Raw genomic sequence first — 23,627 nt, forward strand, 5'->3', positions numbered from 1 at the left:
TTAATCATATAAATGTGGATTTTTGTATATATTATGGGCAGATTGGCACTTGAATTTGCACATCTGACCTTTTGCCATTAACACCAAGCACATATTGCCTGAATTAAATCTCTACCTGGGTCTTTGTTAGGAGCCCTGGTGGAACAGTGGTTAAGAGCTTGGCTGTTAACCAAAAGTTTGGCAGTTGGAATCTACCAGTTGCTCCTTGGAAACCCTATGGGCTTTCCTTTAGGGTTGCTATGAGTGAGAATCAACTCAGTGGCAATGGGTTTGGTTTTTTGGTTTTTGAGTCTTTGTTATCTGAATAAACTTGAATATGGTCACAAAAATAACTGCCCAATTCAAGGAAATAAAGTAAACATACATGCACACACACACGAACTGGATCATCAGAGGCACTGGGAGGCAAGTAGCCAGAAGGATAGAAACTTTTGCAAGGAAACTATGAGACTAAGTAGACAGTGTTTTTATCTGTACTTTCTCAGTTTCTAGGATTTAGTTTTGTGTTTCTCTTTAAAGTAAAGAAAAAACAAATGAGCAAAAAATTATGAAAACAGTGGCCTTTGTGGCTACCTACACATTTCACATTTTTCTTGTTATGATAAGATTCATACACAAGTCTAAGAACAGTAAGATAGCTCCTACAATTCCCAACTAGTCTGGCTAATCCCCTAAAGTAAATGCTTCAATAAGGTAAAGACTAACTCCATAATGAAAACCATTACAAATGCTGAAAAGGAGACAAAATAGGAGGAGCTTAGCTGTTTCACACGTTGAGGAAAAATAATAATCTTCCAATCAGAACATATGGTAGCCATATGAATAAGACTGGAGTCCTTGTTCCCTTTCTTTTTCTATCATCTTGTTTGTAAACAGAACAAAAGAATAACAGAAATTCAAGTCCAAAATATTTTCAGAGTTCTGACAACCACTGTACACATAATTAGGCCAGAATAAGTTCCACTTGTATGGCACTGGAATATCAATGTGTCATTCTACCTTTAACTACATAAATTGTCATCCTTCAGGAAACTGAAATTTCTCTAAAATGGGGCTTGCTTTATTAAAACTGAACATAACATTAATTACGATCTGCTATCTCAGAAAAAGACAAAGTCTCAAAAAATCAACAAAAAGCAGTGAAATTCACAATCTGAGCAACCTTGCATTCTCCATTGATACAGATATCCAGTGAATCCGTATTGCACTGAGTCCCATCAATCACTGCAGGAGCACGTTCAGTGTAAAAATTGTAACCTTCAGCCAAGCAGTTTAACGCACAAGGTTTTACCCCACCTGGATAAACAGAGTAGAAGAGAAATAAATGGGTGCTTCTTCTGATAAACAGTGATTCAATATTATCCATAGCAATTTTACAATTCAGATAGACATTTCTTTTCTCTTTTGCTAAAACTGCATGTTTATTTTCATTGAATAAGAAGCTGCTGAACAGTTTTAAGGTTTAAAATTCACATATTTCCAATATATTTTAGATTAAAAGGGATAAAAGTGGTAGTGCCTGAATGCTGAAGAAATGAATGAAATAAAAAGTATTTTAAAAACTAAGGAAATAAGGTTTGTCAAACACTTGAGAAAATTCTCTTTTATAATAAATAGGAATATCTCCTAAATATGTCACTTGTTACTGAAGCTAATACAAAAATTCTGCTACTTTCAGCAGGGGTATGGTAGCTGTAAAATAAAATAAAATTTATATCTGCCTTAAACATATCCTATTCCATGAGGTTGGCTTCAGCATGGAGATAAATTCTTATGACATTAGAAAATCAAAGATAAAATTAATAATGGCATTCCCAGCCCAAATATAATTTTTATGAAATTAGCAAATAAAAGATAAATATTTAATATAGCATTAAACTTGAATAATTAAAGCAATATCTAATTTTGTTTCATGAATGAATGCATGTAATAGTTCTTGAGCATTTTCATTTTGTAAATGAAATTTCTATTTGTTAAGGTTGGAATGAAAAACAGGCATAAATAATAGCAATAAAAAAAAAACAAGCAGAATAGATATCATACCTTTATAGTATATTAGAAAGGTAACGATGGATGTAGATTTTATTCCAAACAGCACATGAAAGAACTATTATTTATAAATATGTAGTTATTACTAAAAATACTTTCTGTTGAAGCCTCTATTTCACTAAGTCTAACACACTTTGGGTCTTGGTCTAATAGTGCTGATGAAATTTCTCTTCAAAATGAAGAAGACTACTTCTAATGAAGAAAAATGAAGCAGCTAGATGAAATGACTTGTCTAAGCCCCAGTGAAAGTAGAAACTAGGTTTCTGCAGGGCGAAGACATGTGAAGTAAAAGAGGGAAGTAGAGTTAGTGGTGGAAACTCTGATAAATTAGAGACTATGATAAACTAGGTAAATTAGAGACAGCACATTCCATCTAAAGGAGATCAGTGTTATAGCTGACTGTTGTCATGCCAGACAATTATTTTTTATAAGGTTTTCATGAATAAAATTACTCTAAATTTCTATTTATCTTACTAGGATTTTCTTTATTACTACACAATAATTTGTTTTCTCATTTTCTATTATAATTCTTTGGAACCTAATATAAATTTTATGTAAAAAAATTTTATGTATCAGGCTTTAAAACAAGAAGATGAAAGAGCCTTTAGTTTACTCAATTTTAACATTATATTAATTATGTAAATTAGTATTTGAGAAGCAAGACACATAAATGCTATGGTAGTATTCCTTAGCACACTACAATATTTGATGATAAGAACAAATTTCTTTTTTGTTTACTGCTGAAGATGTGTTCACCTTTCCCTGCTACAATGAACTTTCAAATGAGTTGTTTAGGCAACTCCAATCAAAATTCCAACAGCCTTCTTTGCAGAAGTAGAAAAGCCAATCCTCAAATTTATGTAGTACTGTACTACCAGTGGCCCTGAATAGTCAAAGCAATCTTGAAAAAGAAGAACAAAATAGGAGGACTCACATTTTCTAGTCTCAAAACATACTATAAAGCTACAGTAAATAAAACAGTCTAGCACTGGTATAATGACAGGCATATAGACCAATGAAAGAGAATTCAGTTTTCAGAAATGTGTATATCTATGGTCAATTCATCTTTGACAAGGGTGCTAAGTCCATTCAATGGGGAAAAGAATAATCTCTTTAATAAATGGTGCTGGGACAACTGAGTCTCCACATGCAAAAGAATGAAGCTGGACTCATACATCAAACCACATACAAAAATTAACTCAGAGTGGATCAAGGACCTAAACGTAAGCACTGAAACCATAAAACTCTTAGGAGAAAATGTAGGAGTAATGCTTTGGAATCTAGTTTTTAAAAATAGATTCTTAGATGTAATACTGAAAGCACAAGCAACAAAAGACAAAATAGATAAATGGGACTTCATTAAAATTAACAACTTCTGTTCATTGAAGGAGTTTATCAACAAAACAAAGAGACAACCTACAGACAGGGAGAAAAATTTTGGAAACCTTATATAGGGTTGCTTTGAGTCAGAATCGACTTGACAGCAAAGGGTTTTTTGTTTGTTTTATATCTAATAAGGGTTTAATATCCAGAATATATGAAGAACTCCTACAAGTTAACAACAACAAAACAAAAAACCTAATCAAAAAATGGGCAAAGATCTTGAATATATATTTTACCAAAGAAGAAGTAAAAACGGCCAGCAAGCACATGAAAAAAGGCTCAACATCATTAGTCATTTGGGAAATGAAAATCAAAACCACAATGAGATATCACTTCAATCAGCCACTAAGATGGCTATGATCAAAACAAAACAGAAAATAACAGGTATTGGAGAGAATGTGGAAAAATTGGAACCCTCATCCATTGCTGGTGGGATTGTAAAATGGTCCAGCCACTATAGAAAAGTTCAGTAATTCCTCAAAAAGTTAAACATAGAATTACCATACAATACAATTCCATTCCTGGGTGTATACCCAAAAGAACTGAAAGCAGGAATGCAAACAGATACTTGTACACCTATGTTCATTGCAGCACTATTCACAGTAGCCTAAAGATAGAAACAACCTAAGTGTCCGTCAGCTGGTGAATGGGTAAAAAGAATGTTGTCCAATGAAATCAGCTGTAAAGAGAAATGAAGTCCTGATACACGCCACAACGTGGATGAACCTTGAAAATATTATGCTAAGTGAAATAAATTAGTCACAAAAGGACAAATACTGTATGATTCCACTTATATGAAATATCTAGAAAACATAAATGTACAGGTATATAGAGACCAAAGTTTATTAGTGGTTACCAGGGACAGAAGGGAGGGTGAAAGTCACTGCTTAGGGGACACTGAGCTTCTGTTAAGAATCGTGGAAAATTTTAGAAATAAATAGTGGTGACAGATGCAAACATGATGAACATAATTAATGTCACTAAATTGTACATACAAAAAATGTTGAAATGGCAAATGTTTTGTTGTTGTTGTTACGTGGCGCTGAGTTGGTTCTGACTCATAGTGACCCTATGTACAATAGAATGAAATGTTGCCTGGTCCTGCGTCATCCTCATAATAGTAGGTATGTTTAAGCCATTGTTGCAGCCACTGTGTAAATCCATCTCGTTGAGGGTCATACATATAAATATATATATTTACCACAATGAAAGGAAAAAATGGAAACAGATGTATTTAGGATGATTCTTTTAATAAAAAGTGACATTAATCCATTAGCTTTAGTAAAAGCTTATTATGGATTTAGGATTAATTCACTAAGCATACAGTTATCTGGATGCTAATTATCTAATCTGTGATATATTTCAGACACTTGTTTTCTTATTCTTCTACACCAAGAGAAAAAAATGCCAAATGTATATGCATCTAATAAAAAGCTTCAAAATACATGAAGCAAAAACTTACAAAAAAGAAAGTAAATGCCATATAATAGTTGATTTTAACACACTTTCTCAATAATTGATAGAAAAACTAAAGCAGAAAAAAAAGTAAAAATACAAAGACTTAAACAAAACTATCAATTTGAAAAAATTGATATTTATAGAATACTAAATACAAATGCTGAAAAAACATCCATTTCAATTGTACATAGAACATTCCCCAAGATGAATAATAAGCTGTGTTATAAAACAGATCTCAATTAATTTAAATTTTTTTAATCATATACTTCCCCGATCAAAATGGAATTAAATTATAAATCAGTAAAAAAAAATACCTAGGAATCTCAAATATTTGGAAATTAAAACAACACAATTCTAAATAACCCATGTGCAAAGGAAAAATCACAATTTAAATAGAAAATATTTTGAAATGAAGGAAATAAAAGTATAACAGAGCAAAATTAACCCAAATTAAGAAAGAAAATAATAAATATAAGTACAATTATCAATAAAATAGGAAAAACAAAACAAATAGAGAAAGGTACAGAAGTCAAAATTTGATTCTTTGAAAACATCAATAAAATTGATAAACCCCAAGGAAGAGTGGTCAAGAAAAAACAGAGAGTAAATACAAATTATTGATATCAGAAATGAAAGACGATATATCACTACAGGCCCTATAGATACTAAACAAGATAATAAGAGAATGTTATGATCAATTTGATGTCAGTAAATTGGATAACATGTATGTAACATAAATTTATTGAAGACACAAGTTGCAAAACTGACCCAAGAAGAAATAAAAAAAAGCCAAATGGCCCTGTATCTATTAAAGGAGTTAATTCGTAATAATAATAAACTTTTGGCACACAAATAAAATACAAGGATGGGTGATCTTACTAATGAAATTTATTCTAAGGAAGAAAATTATTTCGATCTTACAGACCTTTCAAAAACAAACAAGGATTCTATCTCTGGAAGCCAGTGTAACTATGATTACAAAATGTGCCAAGCACATGACAAAAAAATGTGGATTAATATCCCTTATGAACATATATTCAAGAATTCCTTAATAAAATGTTAGCTGTTGAATCTAGCAATATATAAAAAGATAATACATCATGACCACATGAAGTTTACCTTGGGAATATAAGGTGGTTTTAACTTTGTAAAAGCCATCAAATAATTCACCATATTAACAGAATAAAGTACAAAAAACAATCGAAAGATGCACAAATTGTTCCGGAGGCCCTAGCCAGTGCACTAAGACAAGAAAATGAAATAAAATGCATAAAGATTGACATAGATAGACTCTATTACCAGATAACATGACTTTACCAAGAAAATCATAACCAACTTACAAAACAACTATTAAAACAAATAAAATAATTTTAAAAGGTCTAATATATAAGGTTAACATATAAAAATCAGTTTTATTTCATATACTAGAACAATTAAGGAAACCCTGGTGGCATAGTGGTTAAGTGCTACAGCTGCTAACCAAAGGGTCGGCAGTTTGAATCCACCAGGTGCTCCTTGGAAACTCTATGGGGCAGTTCTACTCTGTCCTATAGGGTCACTATGAGTCAGAATCGACTCGACGCCACTGGGTTTGGTTTGGTTTTTTGGTTTAGAACAATTAAAAATAAAATTTTCCAAAGTTTTATTAACAATAATGTCTAAAAACATAAATTACTCAGGAATAGATTTACCCCAAAAACTACAACATAAAAACTGACATAAATAAATGGAGAAACACCATGCTCATAAACTGGAAAATTCAATATTGTTAATATCTCAGCTCTCCTCACTTGATCTATAGAGTCAATGTAGTATCAATCATAAGCCCAGCGAGCTTTTTAATAGAAATTAACAAGCTGATTTCAAAATTTACATAAAAATGCAAATAACATAGACTGTTCAAAAAACTCTCGAAAAAGATCAAAGTTGGTGGAACTTACACCACCTGCATTCAGGACTAAATATACAGCTATGGTAGGCAATCAGTTTGGTACTGGCATAAAAAACAAGCAAACAAACAAAAAACTCATTGCTGTCAAGTCGATTCCGACTAAGATTGACAAATAGATTGATAAAACAAAATAGAGTCCACAATACTCTGTAAATACACACCATACCCCCAAAATATTTTGAGATGCATCACAGATCTAAATGTAAAGACTAAAACCATCAAAGAAAACATAATACTTTTGTGAATTGGGGTTGGCAAAGATTTATTAGATATGGCACAGAACACAGTGACAATAAAAAAAATTGATAAGCTGATATTCATCAAAATAAAAAAAATTATACTAATCCAAAGATACCATTAAAAGAGTTATAGAAAAGTCACAGATTGTGAGAAAATATCCATAAAATATTCATAAAACATATCTGATAACTACTACTCAGGAACAAAAAGATAAATAATCCAATTAAAAAATAGTTTACAGTTGTTACTGTAAATTTGTTTTAAGTTTCCTGTATGTTGGATAATTTTCATAATAAAATACTGGAAAAACAAATGAACAATAAATAAATTTATTTATTGACTTGGAGGACTATGAGGACTTTGGAGGTAATGGTCTATATCTCAATAGGAGTTTGGGTTACAGGTGTGTGCATTTTCCAAAACTCAGGGAAAGTACAGTTAAGATTTGTGCACTTCATTGTACATAATCTTATGTCAAAAGAGAAAAAGTGAACAAATACGGAACTCTGGTTAATGCTATACACAAACTTAAGTATTTAGAGGGAACTGTGCTAATGACTGCAATTTACTTTGAAATGTATCAAAATACAGGATAGACTGATGAATGGATACAGAGATGAATAGACATGTAATAATGAAAGTATAATAAAATGTTAGTAGAATCTTGGTGGTTGATATACAGTTGTTACTGTAAATTTGTTTTAAGTTTCCTGTATGTTGGATAATTTTCATAATAAAATACTGGAAAAACAAATGAACAATAAATAAAATTTTTTAAAAGTACATTCAATGTTTTCAGGAGAAAATTTCCACAAAATTAAGTTTGGATTTGGGGAGCTTAAGAAAAGTTCCTGTGCCTATTGAACAATCAGTGTTTGACATATGCCCAAATTAAAGAGCAAAAATGTTCCCAACACGAACTATCTGTAGGCATATCCCTGACCTTCAGCCAGCGGAGAGCACAGACTTTGCTGGCCACTTTTGAGTTGATTTACAGTCTTATAATTTGTTTTTAGGGTGACAGTTCCAGATATTCAATAATTACAAAGTAATGTACATATATTCCAAGGAAGTCATAGGCAGAAGTCAAAAATATTATAAGGCTTTGTATATGTGCAGATATTCTTTCTAATAACTTTGTATTTTGTTAAATAGAATTAGGTGGACTTTTTTTAATGATTTCTGATAATTTGTACTAACATATAAAGTTTATAAAAGAGAAACTAGAACATGTAAACTTTACAGTACGATAAGCACATGCCTACTTCCATTTGCAGATGCTAATTTTTGCTAGTATATTCATGAGTGTGTGTGTGTTTATGTATTTATATATATTTTTTAATTTGCAAAGCTCTCAAGCATGAAGAATGCTCTGCCAGGTTATACATTACCTCCAGTATAGGGTTTCCAGTTATAATACTTTCCACGGAAAGGCATATTGTCAAAGTCTGCACACTGTTTCTCTCGAAAATCTCGGGACCCCAAAGGACATGGCTAAAATAAAATAAAATCATAAATGGTACGATTGTTGGAAAATACCAAAGCCAAGGGACAGTGTCCCTTAAAATTAAGATTGCCTGAACTCTATCTAATTAGCTTACCACTTTACTCTTCTGGCTATAATTCTGACATTTGCTTTACTGTTTTATAACCAGTATTCAGACTGAAGTGTCTGAATTGTAATCTTAGCCACAGAAGAAATAACTGAAGTAATTTAAACAAAGTTAAGTGTTAGACAGTTTCCATATAACTTTACACCCAGATACATGTCATAGTCCACTTTGCAATCAATCCATCAGGTATCTCCTTATAAACACACATAAAAACTAAGTGAAGAAACTAAAACACAAAATCCTTTTTGGTTGCGGAATCTGAGGTCCAGTTGCCACAGCTGCTCCTAGCTCTTTATTTTAGAGAGTCAAGAGGCAGGTTTGAAACATGACAGTTAGCACTATTAATTGTGGTTTGGAGCTCTACTACTATAGCTGTTTACTGTCTAGCCCTGACAAAGACCATATTTTAAAATGTGGTATGAGCTGGGCAAAACGCTAGGCCTCAAGTCTAAACACCTTCACATTCAAAGAATTTGGACTTGCTAAGATTTGCATTTAACCTGTTAACATCACAGAAAGTAAAATACTAAATTGGTCCAAGACATGTATATGTACCTGGGTGGGAGGGGGCTGTTGAGAGGGGGAAGAGGAGGGTTATTTGTTTTTTTAAAATTTGGAATGCTTTTCTTTTACCTGAAGTTTTTTAAAGACAAAAATCCTGTCAATCTAGCTAGGGCTACATTCCAAATACCACAGGGTCATTCTAAACTCAACCTTTGAGTTCACAAAGAATTCAAAGTGTAACATATCACAGTACTTGAGCAATATGACCTAATTTGACTCATCTTTTAGGGTTCTGCAGCTGTGGCACTTAAGAAACAAAGTTACAGTCTTTGAAACTCTGAGAAAAATTTCTCCTTAAATACGGAAGAACAGAACAAGTCATTAGATACAATTGCTTAATTGTGAATAAATGTTGAGGATGTTGCAGGCATTCTCAAAGATACTTTGAGGGAAATTTTTACTGTCCTCCCTTGGATCTCTACATTTTCTTTATAGAGTTTTCCAAGATCAGTACATTGTGTATGGTCCTTTGGAGCATGTGTAAATATTTGCGTAGTCATCACTACTTCCTATTATACTATGGTTCAAATTCCTACCAAAGCCTCAGATTCAGAAAATAGTGGCAGAAGTTCTACCCTGTTACGAACTCTGAGTTTTAAAATATTTTCAGCACATTAAAACATGACACTGCAATCCCAACCCTAATGATTCTGCTTGTCAAATTACCCTTCTTCCTTGCCTTTAAAAAGAAATGAAAAATAACTATTTACTATAAGGTACCTAGTGCATCGTGCTGGAAGGATATACTTCCAGAATCTTGTGTTTCATGGTCTCCTAATCCGTGGATTAAAGGAATACATTCCCTTTCTAGCCATTTTAAGGGAATCCCACACCAGGACTAAAGTTTTCAGGGGCTTTGCCAAGCAGCAAGACTACTTTTTAATCAAATGACATCAATCTCAAAAGATACAAGTCATTTAAACTCTAATTACAAGTTTTCACATAATACTTAAGTATTTGTAAAGCACCAACCACCTGAAGTTCATGCAAGCATGACTAGTTGGAGAAATTAGATACAATCTAGTTGGAGAAACAAGATACAAACGGAAAAATGACAACTATTTTAGGCAATATAAACAGTATATGGCAGCATGTTACAGGTTGCTTACAGGTGCTGAAGTAATACAAACAGAAACATCAATGTCATGTGATTAGTTAAGGAAGTACTTGTTGAGGAAGAAAAACTTGAGCGTATACCAAAGTATTATAGGAATTGAGCTGCTTATGAAGGAAACGGACTTCAGAGAAAAAAAAAAAAAAAAAACTATTAAGAATGAAGCCAAGTAAAGCCATAAAACAGGAAAGTTCATGGATTGGGAATAGTTACTGTCTGATGAAACACTTGGATACCATTTCATAAAATTTCTGATCTTCTACTCTTTTTCTGAGATTACCACCCCCAGGTCAACATAGTAACAAGATTCACAATAACAACAGCTAGGTACTGAGTACCTACTATGTGGCACTGCTCGAAGGTCGTTAGAGGTATTATGTATTTAATCCCTCTCGACACTCTTATGAAGTAGATATTATTAATAATCTCCATTTTAGTAGACAGTAACTGGGGCACAGAAGAACACCTCCCTCCTGTGGACACTCCCTAAATACTATAATAGCTTAAGGTTTTAACTGTTCTGATGTACAAAAATGTAATCAGAGTAATTCTTGGGTTCTAGGTCTAGCCCAGTCATTAACTGGTTACAAGTTTCTTACCTTTCTCAAACTACATTTTTCTCATTTATAAAATGAGAGGTTGAAAAACATGAGTTTTAGAGTAAGATAGCCCTGGATTCAATTCCAACTTGGTCACTTATTTAGTTCATGGCCGTGAGCAATTTATTTAATTCTCCAAACCTCGTCTATAAACTGGGGATAATACTAGTATTCACCTCCGAGGTGAAGATGCATGTAAAATGTTTAGCTCTGTCCCTGGCTCCTGTGTTGTTCCTGGCTCTAGGCACCCTCAAACTCATTCATTACCTGTCATGGATTGAATTATGTCCCCCCCAAAAATGTGTGTATCACTTGGTTAGGCCATGTTTCCCAGTATTGTGTGGTTGTCCTCCATTTTGTGATTGTAATTTTACGTTAAGAGGATTAGGGTGGGATTGTAACACCACCCTTACTCAGGTCACCTCCCTGATCCAGTGTAAAGGGAGTTTTCCTGGGATGTGGCCTGTACCACCTTTTATCTCCCAAGAGATAAAAGGAAAGAGAAGCAAGCAAAGATTTGGGGACATCATACCACCAAGAAAGCAGCACCAGGAGCAGAGCACGTCCTTTGGACCCAGGGTCCCCGCGCCTGACAGACTCCTCGACCAGGGGAAGATTGAGGACAACGACCTTCCTCCAGAGCCGACAAAGAGAGAAAGCTTTTGCCTGGAGCTGACACCCTGAATTTGGACTTGTAACCTACTAGATTGAGAGGGAATAAAGTTTTCTTGGTTAAAGGCATCTACTTGTGGTATTTCTGTTATGGCAGCACTAGATGACTAAGACATCACCTTTCTCCTCTGTTCTGTATTTCAGGGGAACAAACCCTGTGGGCTCCATTTCCCAGGCTTCCGTGTTAGCTGGCTTCTGCTTGGGTTCAGGCAACAGAAGGTACTAGTGGAGGAAAGCAGGGTATTTTTCACTTTTCTTCTCTACCTCAGGCAGCATCTCAGACAGAAGCAGAGTCTTTTTTTTTTTTTTTTTTTGGCACCAATTCAGGCAACCTCTCCTCTCACCCTCCCACCGTACAGTACCAGCTTCTTCTATGTGATTTCAGCCTCTAGGCTCTGATAAAACTATCTCCCTTCCTGTGTCTTTCTGGTAGGAGTGGCAGCATCTTCGTGATGATGCCAATCTTTGGGCTTCTCATTCTCTTCCCTCGCCCATATAACCAATTTCCTGTGTTCAAGTCCTCAAATATTCAGAGCGGTTTATATTATCAAGGTTGGATCTTGACTGATATAATAATTCATAGTAATACTATTGAAGTACTTGGGAGAGTAAATAGAGGTGTTTCCATGTGTTTTTTTTTTTTTATATATAGTTTATTGATTTAGGGTAGGGGTTGGCAAACTTTTGCAGGCCATATGGTATCTGTTGCAACTACTCAGCTTTGCCATTGTCGTGTCAAAGAAGCCATGGACGATATATAAATGAATAGGTATGGCTGTGTTACAAATAAAAATTTATTTAAAAAATCTGGCAGGCAAGATTTGGCCTGTTACCTGCAATTTGCCAATCCCTGGTTTAGGGTGTTAACATAATAGATAGAGCACTTGGCAGCATTTTGCAGAAGAGCCAAGCTCACTTATTATTTTTTAATTCAATATAGCATTATACAATTTAAAAAATTGGTGTTAGAAGCTAACCTGATTTGCACAAAATGCTGGTATTTCCTCTACAATTATCCTCAAAGTGGTCATATAATCTGTATGATCATCTACAGAATGGTAGATTTAAACAGCTGCAATTATTAGTAGGTTCTTCTTTCTACTGAGCCAAAACCTGTCTTCCAGTAACCCAGGGTCTTTCTCCTTTCTTCTAGATACACACCCACAAATTTAACCCTTGAATGAAAGATATCTAGACCTTGATGGCTTTCCTATGTGCATATCATAATTTATCATTTAAAACCAGTTGCTGTTTAATCAATTACAACTCATGGCGACCCATGTGTGTCAGAGTAGAACTGTACTCTGTAGGGCTTTCAGTGGCTGATTTCTTGGAAATATATCACAAGTCTTTCTTCTGATGTGCCTCTGTAAATGCCAGCCTTTCAGTTAGCAGCTGAGCACGTTAACCATTTGTACCACCCAGGGACTCCAATTTATCAGTAGCCCTCCTAAAACAAGGCACCAAGAACTAGACTTAAATGTTTTTCTTTCATTCAGCAAATATTTATGAAATGCTTTGTATATGTCAGACTATACTCTGGGAATGCAGCAATAAACAAGACAAAGTCCCTGCTTTCATGAACCTTACTCTATTTGGAGACAAGAAGAAAAATAAAGCACAGTAAGGGGATCAGTAGTAAAGTGGGAAGGAAGCCGTTTTAAATAGTATGGTCTGGGAAATTCTCTCTGATATGATAGGATTTGAAACGAGACTTAAAAGTCACAGAGGGAGTGACTTACGTACATATCTGAAACAGTAACAGGAAAGGTCCTGAGGCAGGAGGGTTTTAGGGTGTTCAAGGAATAGAGGATGGTAGGGCTTAGGGGAATTACAGTAGACTTAGGACTTGATCCCATGCCTTTCTATTTATAGAGCACATCAGCTAGTGTTCTGTTCTCCTGATTTCAATGTTTCCATAAGTGGATGCTCTCTGTGAATTGGCTTTGATTAGAAATAAGCTTAGCAGGAGATGCACATGCTGGTTCCAAAAATGAAAGTGGTCAAAGAGTAATTTCTTAAGGAAAAGTCACATAAAATACATTTTTGTTTTGTTTAAAAATAGTGGAGAGTTTAAGGAGTAATGCTTTTTAAATTACTTAAGGATAATGGATGCTGACACTCTGCAGAAGCTCTAACAGAAAACAGTGGGCATAAGCAACAGATTTTTTATGTAAAGCCTGACAGGTTTTCAGCCTCCTAGTGCTAACACTAATCAAGCATCCTCCCCCTCTAAAAACCAACCAGCAGGGCCCCACATAAATCCAGAGAGCAAAGCTGCAGATCTCAGCATCTTTTGATCTTCTTAGTATTTTCAAAGAAATAAAAAGAATATTATCAACATTTTAAACACCCTTTTAGTATAGATCTGTATAAGCCAATGCATACTATAGACTATTTTGTGCTTTCTATTATACTGATTGTTGAGAAGTATCTCTTTTTGACTAAGCTTAATAATTTTTGTTAGTAGATAAATCTAAAAAAGAATAATTCATGGCTCATAAAAGTTGCTATACAAAGAAATTCAAGCTTCCATTGACAAACTTCACAGCGGCATTTCTATGACCAGGGTTCTTTCTAATCCTGGTTTTGTCCCTAAGAATAGGGTAGCCTTGGCAAGTACCTGATCCCCTTTTTGTCTCCTTTGTTTCATTTGTAAAATGAAAATGCCTTTACTTTTAAGAGAAATACATTCCAAAATGTCCGTCAAATGAAGAAAATTCTGAAAATACTTCATTATGGCTTACAGGTAATAAAAGGTGAGAAAAAAAGCTGGAAATAGAAACTCTTTTCCCCTTTCCCCCTTCCTCTCCTCTACCTAAAGGAGATACAGGCTGGGAAGACACGAGGATTCCTACAGCCTTAGGCAAAATTGCAAAGTGATTTCTGCTTTCACTCCAAATGTACTTTTGCTTCATCCCTATGACACTAGACTAGCCTTCAACACCGCCAAAGTGTAATTCTCTCCTTCCTCTCCAGGGTGGCAGCATAGACTCAGTAGGTTGTATCCTCTTAGTTGAGGGGGCACAAGTAGAGGTTGAAATCCAGTCATGCCCTTGTCATGGTACTGTGAAGAAGGACACTTTTTCCTGTCAATTGCTGTTGTTAGCTGCCATGGGCTCAACTCCTGACTCATGGGGAATCCACGCACAATGAAATGAAATGCTACCCCATCCTGTGCCATCTCCATGATCTGTTGTAGACCAGACGATCGTGATCCACAGGATTTTCACTGGCTTATTTTTGGAAGTAGATCACAAGGCTTTTCCTCCTCTCCTGTCTTAGTCTGGAAACTCTCCTGAAACCTGTTCAGCATCCTAGCAACAAACAAGCCTCCAATGACAGATGGGTGGTGGCTGTGGATGAGGTGCCTTGGGCTGGAATCAAACCCGGGTCTCTCAAATGAAAGGCGAGAATTCTATGACTGAACCATCACTACCCTCCTTATTCACCCAAAAGGACACCTTTTTCTAAATCACACAAAGATGCCACATGGGCTAACAAAGTTCTTGCCTCTACACTCCCTTTTACAAGTTCCAAGCAAAATTCCTGATCTATCTGATTATTTAATTAAAGTAATTCACACACAGACACTTCCAAGGTTAAATTTAGTGTTCAGTGCATGTAATAAGTTATCTCAACCCCAGTTTTGGTTCAGCCTTCTCTTTTCCCCCAAATAGTTTCCGATTTTTTTGGTAGTTTCACCATACATTTACTTTTAAAGAAAAAGAAAACAAAAGCCTGATAAATCCACATTGTCCAGACAAACTTGAATCTAGCTGTCAGGCTCAATACCATGATCTTCTATGTAAATTCTTAAAATCAGTTATTTCTGTATGACCTGTATAAGCCAGAATATGGTTAAAATATCATATATCCATAGCATAACCCTTTCCTAAGCTTATAAAAATGTTAAGGAACAAAATTTTACTTTGTAATTTTTTTAATGTCTCTTCTAAGAATAAAATAAATAAGCAAGCTGTATTCTGTGCTTAAAAGCTAGTCCTTATGTCTCAAAATGCATATCACAAAACTCAGACTAACCTAAGGAAAATTAATGACACTGCTCCTGTTATTTTTTGCTTTAGTATGCATAGTAAGTATATTTATAAGAATAAAGTGGTCGATACATATTTGTCTTCTAATTGTAATTCAGGACATGGCTATAGCACTGTTAATTAATGGATCAACTCCGTACCTTATCTTCACTTACCCCGCACCTCTCCCTGGGAACAAGGGCTGTAGTTTCAGGATGTTCTCAGCTATCTGGTTCTGCTGCAGGGTAAGGTTAGACTGGAAGTAAGACGATGTCAAAGGTGACCAAATTCTCAGAGAAGCTTACCTTGCCACACTCACCTCCCAAGGTCTCCATTTGTGTTAAGAGCACTAGATCAGTAACCAAAAATTCTATGCTTTAGTGGATCCCTTCCATGGTACTAGCCTGTTGCTGAGCTTTAATTTCTCATTTTTAAAATGGGGATATAATACCTGTCCTTCCTCTTCAAATACTGATTTGAAGATTTAATGAGATTATATAGGAAAGTACTTTGTAATCTACAAAACATAAATGTATATAATAATAGCTACACTGTATTGAGTACCACTTAAGTACTAGGACTAGTACTACATGTTTTACATGTGTTATTTCTTTTAATTCTCAAAGCAACCCTGAAAGCTTGATATAATTATATCCAATTTATATGGGAGTTAACTGAAGTTCAGTGACATTAGGTGTCTTGCCAAAGTCAAATATCAACAAGGTCAAAGTCAGAATTCAAACTCAAGTCAATTTGATTCTAAAGTCCATGCTCGTATCCCTCCCGACTACGCTACAATCCTACCTCCAAACAGAGGCTACAATTTTCCTATCTATCCACAGCCAAGGGAATAGCTGTTTACTGTTAAATGTTCCTAAGCTGTAGAATGAAGAAGAAAAAAAATTACTGAATAACATAGTCCTCTAACAAAGCTGAGAAAACACCTACATACACAATCTATGCTACACAACCTATGCTTAAATTTTAGAACAGACCTCAGACCACCAGGAAATCCCTTTGACTTCATAATTTTTTTTTTAATAGTTTCGAAGCATAAAGGAGAGAAAACAGAATTTTTAAGATGCAAGAACAATATGATTTCCCATCCAAGCCAAAATGGAGCTTAGGTTCTTCATCAGAAGCTCTATCCTAGTCATATCATCAAAGCAGATAAACAAATCACAAATAATATGGACTAGGAAAAACAAGATTTTTTTTTGCATTTTGGAAAACAGCAAAGCAACACCAGAAAATTCTTCTTAGAAATGCAGAAAAGTCCTTTTTATAGTAGCTGATATGTCTTATTTAGGCTTTGATAAACAATTTGGTTTATAACTTTAATATAGCCATATTTTTTATTCTTTACTAAAATCAACTTTTCTAGGCAGACATTCACATTAACCTTTAAATTCCACTACTTAAAAAAAAGTAGTTACCATACGCACATTGAATTTCTACTCTCTTAGAACATTCTGCATGATAGTTTAAAATCATTGGAATGAAAAATTGCTCAGGAGAACAGAAATGCCTGATTAGTAGTCAACATTCTTTTACGCCAACAAGAAGGAGATTCCATACACGTGATAAGTACTGGACTCCTTGAGATTTAATCAATCAAAAGTTTATTTCTGAGCAGCTCCTGAGCAAATACTTTTTAGAAGACAGAGCACAAATCTGGCGTCTTTACTTCTCACAATGGCACTACCAAACAATCATGTTATCTTTTACCTTTGTATATTTATTAAAAAAAGTCAGGACCTCATCAACCATCTAAGTCCAAAGAGTGGAACTGTGTCCTCAACCAATGAACTCTTGGCATCATGACTTCCATAGAATTCTACCTTCCAAACCCAAGTTCCATAAGGCCATGTCTATCAGATTAGCTCATGATGCTAAATACCCAATTATAGTGCCTGAGACCAAACTTTATCCAAATCTCCCATGTCTTTAATTAATGACCCTTGTTTCTCAGTAGCTTCTAGGTCAAAAGTATATTAGTTTGTTCCTGCTAAAGCTATTGGCTTTACCTACTATTGTGGCCTGGAGACCATCAGGCGCCTGACAAAGAAAGGGCCTTTGCCTATCTGCGTTTAGAGATTTTGAGGGTATCCAGTGGTGATGTAGGGAACAAACTGCCCATCTACCATATCCTAATGCAAATAATTTGTCTCAGCACTCGGATCTGAATACTTTTGGACTCGAAGCAGGTAATGTTGCTATCGAGAGTGGGTAGGCCAATCTGGTAGCTACTTACCTTTTCCTGATATATTTTTAAATCTTTAATGATTGAAGATTTTGTGTTCATAACTTGTCTCTTTTATCTCTGTAGATCTTTTTCTTTGAAATTGCAGTAAGTGGGACAGGTGCTAAAGGGGACACTGTCCCTGTTTCACTGGAGAGTTCTTTTCTTACTATCAGTCCTATGTTGTTAGGTGCCATCAAGGCAGTTCTGATTCATAGTGATCCTATGTACAACAGAATGAAACACTGCCAGGTCCTGCGCCATGCTCACAATCGTTATGCTTGAGCTCATTGTTGCAGCCACTGTGTCAATCCATCTTGCTGACCCTCTACTTTACCAAACATGATGTCCTTCTCCAGGGACTGATTCCTCCTGATAACATGCCAAAAGTACGTAAGACAAAGTCTCGCCAGCCTCACTTCTAAGGAGCATTCTGGCTGTACTTCTTTCAAGATAGATTTGTTTGTTCTTCTGGCAGTCCATGGTATATTCAATATACTTTGCCAACACCATAATTCAAAGGCATCAATTCTTCTTTAGTCTTCCTTATTCATTGTCCAGCTTTCACATTCATATGAGGCGACTGAAAACACCATGGCTTGGGTCAGGAGCACCTTAGTCCTTAAAGAGACATCTTTACTTTTTAACACTTTAAAGAAGCCTTTTGCAGCAGATTTGCCCAATGCAATATGTCGTTTGATTTCTTGACTGCTGCTTCGTTGGGCATTGATAGTGGATCCAAGCGAAACGAAACCCTTCACAGCTTTAATATTTGCTCTGTTTATCATGATGTTGCTTATTGGTCCAGTTGTGAGGACTTCTGTTTTTATGTTGAGCTGTAATCCATACTGAAGGCTATAGTCTTTGATCTTAACCAGTAAGCACTTCAAGTCCTACTCGCTTTCAGCAAGCAAGAATGTGTCATCTGCATATCGCAGGTTGTTAATGAGTCTTCCTCCAATCCTGATGCCCCGTTCTTCTCCATATAGTCCAGCTTCTCGGATTATTTGCTCAGCATACAGGTTGAATAAATATGGTGAAAGGATATAACTCTGACATACCTTTCTTGATTTTGAACCACTGCCTCTTGGTCTACGTACAGGTTCTGCATGAGCACAATGAAGTGTTCTGGAATTCCCATTCTTCGCAATGTTATCCATAATCTGTTATGATTCATACAGTTGAATGACTTTCCACAGTCAATAAAACACAAGTAAACATCTTTCTGTTATCCTCTGCTTTCAGCCAAGATCTATCTGACATCAGCAATGATATCTCTCATTCCATGTCCTCTTCTGAATCCGACTTGAATTTCTGGCAGTTCTTTGTTGATGTACTGTTAAAACCGTTTTTGAATTAACTTCAGCAAAATTTTACTGGTATGTAATATTAGTGATATTATTCGACAACTTTCACATTCTGTTGGATCACTTTTCTTTGGAATGGTCTCTTCCAACCTGTTGACCAGGTAGCTGTCTTCCAAATTTCTTGGCATAGACAAGTGAGTGCTTCCAGTGTTGTATCTGTTTGCTGAAACATCTCAACTGGTATTCCATCAATTTCTGGAACCTTGTTTTTCACCAGCTTGAATTTCTTCCTTCAGTACCATTGGTTTTTGATCATATGCTACGTCCTGAAATGGTTGAATATCGACCAATTCTTTTTGGTACACTAACTCAATGTATTCCTTCTATCTTCTTTTGATGCTTCCTGTGTTGTTTCAATTTTTTGCCCACAGAATCCTTCAATATAACAGCTTGTGGCTTGAATTTTTTCTTCAGTTCTTTCAGCTCGAGAAATGTGTTCTTCTTTTCTGATTTTCTAACTTCAGGTCTTTGCACAATTCATTAAAATACCCTTCAAATATCAGCGGTGGGAATTAAATCAGCATAGGGACAAACTGTAAATATCTTGTTTAAGTTCTTTCTATTTTTGAAGACTATTTGGTCTGCATTGCTTAAATTTAGATTCTAATTTCTCCCTTAACCTAAGCAAAAAGTGTTTTTTTTAGGGACAAACTGTAAATACCTTGTTTAAGTTCTTTCTATTTTTGAAGACTATTTGGTCTACATTGCTTAAATTTAGATTCTAATTTCTCCCTTAACCTAAGCAAAAAGTGTTTTGTCAGTCTTATGTGTTACAATCCAATTCACCAAGGCTAGAATTTCACAGTGGAGGGGTATCAAAGCTTCAAAATGGGAAAATGTTCCTTTGTGACAATATCTCCTTTTGTCATGTCTACCAGACGTTATGAATCTTACAATTGACTGTATTTACCCCTTTACTCTGTTCACGTGGAAGCTTACAGCAAAATCTGTGACCCACCTTTAGTAACTGGAAAAACATTATGGTACATATTTAGGGTATTGATGCTATTCCAGCTTTATATTATTACCTTTTTCCTCCAATTTTCTAATGGGTTCTATTTTTTAGTTTGTTATTTTCAATGTATTGCTATAAGCTAACTCAACTCTAATCAGAGAGTTAAAACATAATAATTAGTATTGCTATGTATAAAAATGGGAGAACTCCTTAGTTCTGTAACACCAGCTAATCAATCACAGAACTGAAACACTGCTGTACTACATTGAAAACTGATAGGGTATTTGGAATGGGTTACAAAGTCTTAAAAAGAGTTCACGTAAGATCTACCAAATACATGTCAATCAGACTAATATCGCCAAGATTTTCTATTTCCTATTGTAAAGTGTGCTCTGGGCATAAGTCAGAAAGCACAGAGTGGGTCTTAAAGATTCATCATTACACTAGTACTCCTGCTGCTTGAGCATCTGACATTGCCTCATTCTGGGCACCGATTAGAAAATTCTTCCAGGATCATTTGAATTTATTATTTATGTTACCCCTTATTTAAGTCTCAAGAAAAGTTTTTGGATCACAAGAAACCAAGTCAAAAATACTCATGAATTTTTTTTGTATTTTTTGACTGGAATTGACTTTGACTAGTTGGGAAGTTTTCCCTCAGGTCTTCTTACAGGGTCATTCAATATGATCTGCATGATAGTAAAGTATGTAAGTAAAACATGCACTAGTCAGGAAGCTGATCTGATAGAATACAAGTATACTCTCTTGAATCTCTTAAATTAAGGTAGCTCACACATAACAGACACCAGACCAGTATAGGAAAAAAAAAAAAAAAAGAACATTTAAGCCACCACATCTTTAGAAAAAAGCACCAAGACACGTTAGCTCTGTAATGCTTCTACAGCAACACCCATTCTTTGCTAACTGAACTGGAAAATACTAAACTCTTGTTTGCATTATTGGATCTTACCTTAACTTTAATCAACTCACCCTACATTCTTTTATCATTAAATTTCCTCTTCTTTAATATAGCCTATATAACAGACCCTCTTAGAACAGGCTTTTTTAATACAAGAATTTCTGCACTATAGGATATATACATTCCTGAAAAATCTCATTTTGTAAAACTTCACACTAAAAATAGCAGGAGTATGGAAAAAATAGGGTTATAGGCAGACAACTAAAGCCAGAGCACTAACAGAAACAATAATAATTCCAATAAAACACTAGCATGATTTTAAAAATGCATGGAAAATTCCTAACAAAGAATTTAGTACTTTACCTTAAAAAAAAAAAAAAGATTAAATAAATTAGCAAGTTAGGATTGAGGCTGCTGAGTTCTAGAGACAAGAGGCAAGGTAAAAAAAAAATCAGGTACAATAAGGACTCCTGTGAGAGAGTATGTAGACAAACTGAGAAAAAGGAGAAACACAGGTGTATGGTGATTATGTACAGTATAATTTTCCTGTCGCTTGTCTGTGTCACCAGCTATATTATTTGTTGTTGTTTGCCATCGAGTTGATTCTGACTCATAGCGACCCTGTAAGACAGAGTAGAATTGCCCCATAGAATTTCCAAGGCTTTCATCTTTATGGAAGCAGGATGCCCACAGAGTGACTGGTGGGTTTGAAACTTCAGCCTTTGGGTTAGCAGCTGAGAGCCTTAACCATTGTGTCATAAGGGCTCTTTTGCTGTATTACTTAGTGGCACAAATTCTCTTCATAGTGAGTTAGCTTGGTGGGATATTTTAAATTTCCTTCTGTCAATATAAATCTAGAGAAACTATGACAATTTAAAGTTTTAGTACAGTCCATTCTGTTACAACCTAGTTTCTTCAAAAAAAATTAGCTCTAAGTGACAGAACTATTTGTGCCCTATTTTGAGCTGTATTACTTAATGGCACGAAATGTGTTTGTTACACATGGCGACCCCATGTGTTACAGAGCAGAACTGCTCCACAGGCTGGCTTATGGTTGGGCATGTGGCCTCCTGGCCAATAAACATGAAGGAAGTTAGCTAAGGAAACAGGAAAGGGCTTTGGGGAAAACTTTTCTCATACTTAAGAGAAACTGAAGCAGTTTATCTCTTCCTTTAAATAATGTCAGGGCAAAAGCACATTAGGTGCTTTGATGCCTCACTTATCTTTCTGAATCCCCCTTCTGTCCAGAATTTGACCTGGCATCTTTCTGACTATCTTGGCAGATATTTTCTAATTTAAAATGATTAAAAAAAAAATTTTTTTTCCCTCTGTGGGAAAGCCTATTAGAATAACCTAGCCTGTCACTACCAGAAATTGAAGCCTTCTATACGTTTATTTTTTAAATAAACTCACATCTATTTTATTTTGAGAATTTTACATATAAGAATGTAATATTTATAATCTTCTTTATAACAATTATTTTTCTACTGCAGAACTAAACTGTCTAGCTCTATGCTGTCCAATATGGTAGCCACTAGCTAGTGTGATTATTCAAATTAATATTTAAATGACTTAAGCTTAAAAATTCCATTCTTCAGTTACAGTAGCCACATTTCAAGTGCTCAGTCATTAATGTGGTTACTGGTCACCAGTCTGGACACTGCAGATGTAGAATATTTCCATCATTGCAGAAAGTCCTGTTAGACAGCGCTGGACTAGATTAAAATTTAGGAAAGTTCAAATTTTCATATAGTACCCATTGCCGTGGAGTCAATTCCAACTCATACACACCCTATAGGACAGAGTAGAACTGTCCCATGGGGTTTCCAAGGAGTGCCTGGTGGATTCGAACTGCCAGCCTTTTGGTTAGCAGCCGTCGCTCTTAACCACTACGTCGAGATTACATTAAAGCAGGAACCACCTTATACAAATTATACACATCTAGCTTTATTATCTTGAATAGCATGAAAATAAATTTTAGTATGGTAACTGATTGCCTCAAGTTTTGAACTGGTGGAGTCCAAATTAATGAAGAAAACATCATTAATTATTTGTGTATCCATGATGTAGTTACGTTAACTGTATCTCCTTATAGTTTGCTAACAGCTGAAACAGAAGGCAAAGATAGTAATAGAAATGTTATCCCACCCATAGTAAGCTCTACAGTTTGAGCATCTAACACAAATCTCTTGGGTAAAGTGCAACAAGCCTGAGCTGTCTGACACTTTTCTTACTCTGTTGTCTAGCATATATTATTCATATTACAAAAAACAAACAAACCTGAAAAGGTTCAAACCCACTCAGAGGCTCCATGGGAGAAAGACCTGGTGATCTGCTTCTGTAGAGATTACAGCCAAGAAAACCCCATGGGGCAGTTCTACTCTGTCGCATGGGGTCCCTGTGAGTTAAAATTGACTCTTCGGTACCCGACAACAGATTCCACTGCTGCCTCTAGTGTAGAATT

General features: G+C 35.2%; 1 protein-coding gene and 1 pseudogene across 1 annotated transcript in view; both read right to left on the reverse strand.

Annotated features, from left to right (window-relative positions):
• Positions 1–23,627, reverse strand: part of ADAMTS6 (ADAM metallopeptidase with thrombospondin type 1 motif 6) — a 285,964-nt gene that overhangs the window by 66,586 nt on the left and 195,751 nt on the right. The window contains exons 15-16 of the mRNA XM_003408062.4: positions 8,473–8,575; positions 1,163–1,296 (exon numbers count right to left, since the gene is read on the reverse strand). Coding sequence (XP_003408110.1) covers positions 1,163–1,296; positions 8,473–8,575 — 237 coding nt within the window. The remainder of the gene's footprint in view (positions 1–1,162; positions 1,297–8,472; positions 8,576–23,627) is intronic.
• Positions 17,072–17,838, reverse strand: LOC111749973 (ribulose-phosphate 3-epimerase-like; annotated as a pseudogene).

This window comes from Loxodonta africana, chromosome 2 (genome assembly GCF_030014295.1).
Source record: "Loxodonta africana isolate mLoxAfr1 chromosome 2, mLoxAfr1.hap2, whole genome shotgun sequence".
Taxonomy (NCBI): Eukaryota; Metazoa; Chordata; class Mammalia; order Proboscidea; family Elephantidae; genus Loxodonta; species Loxodonta africana.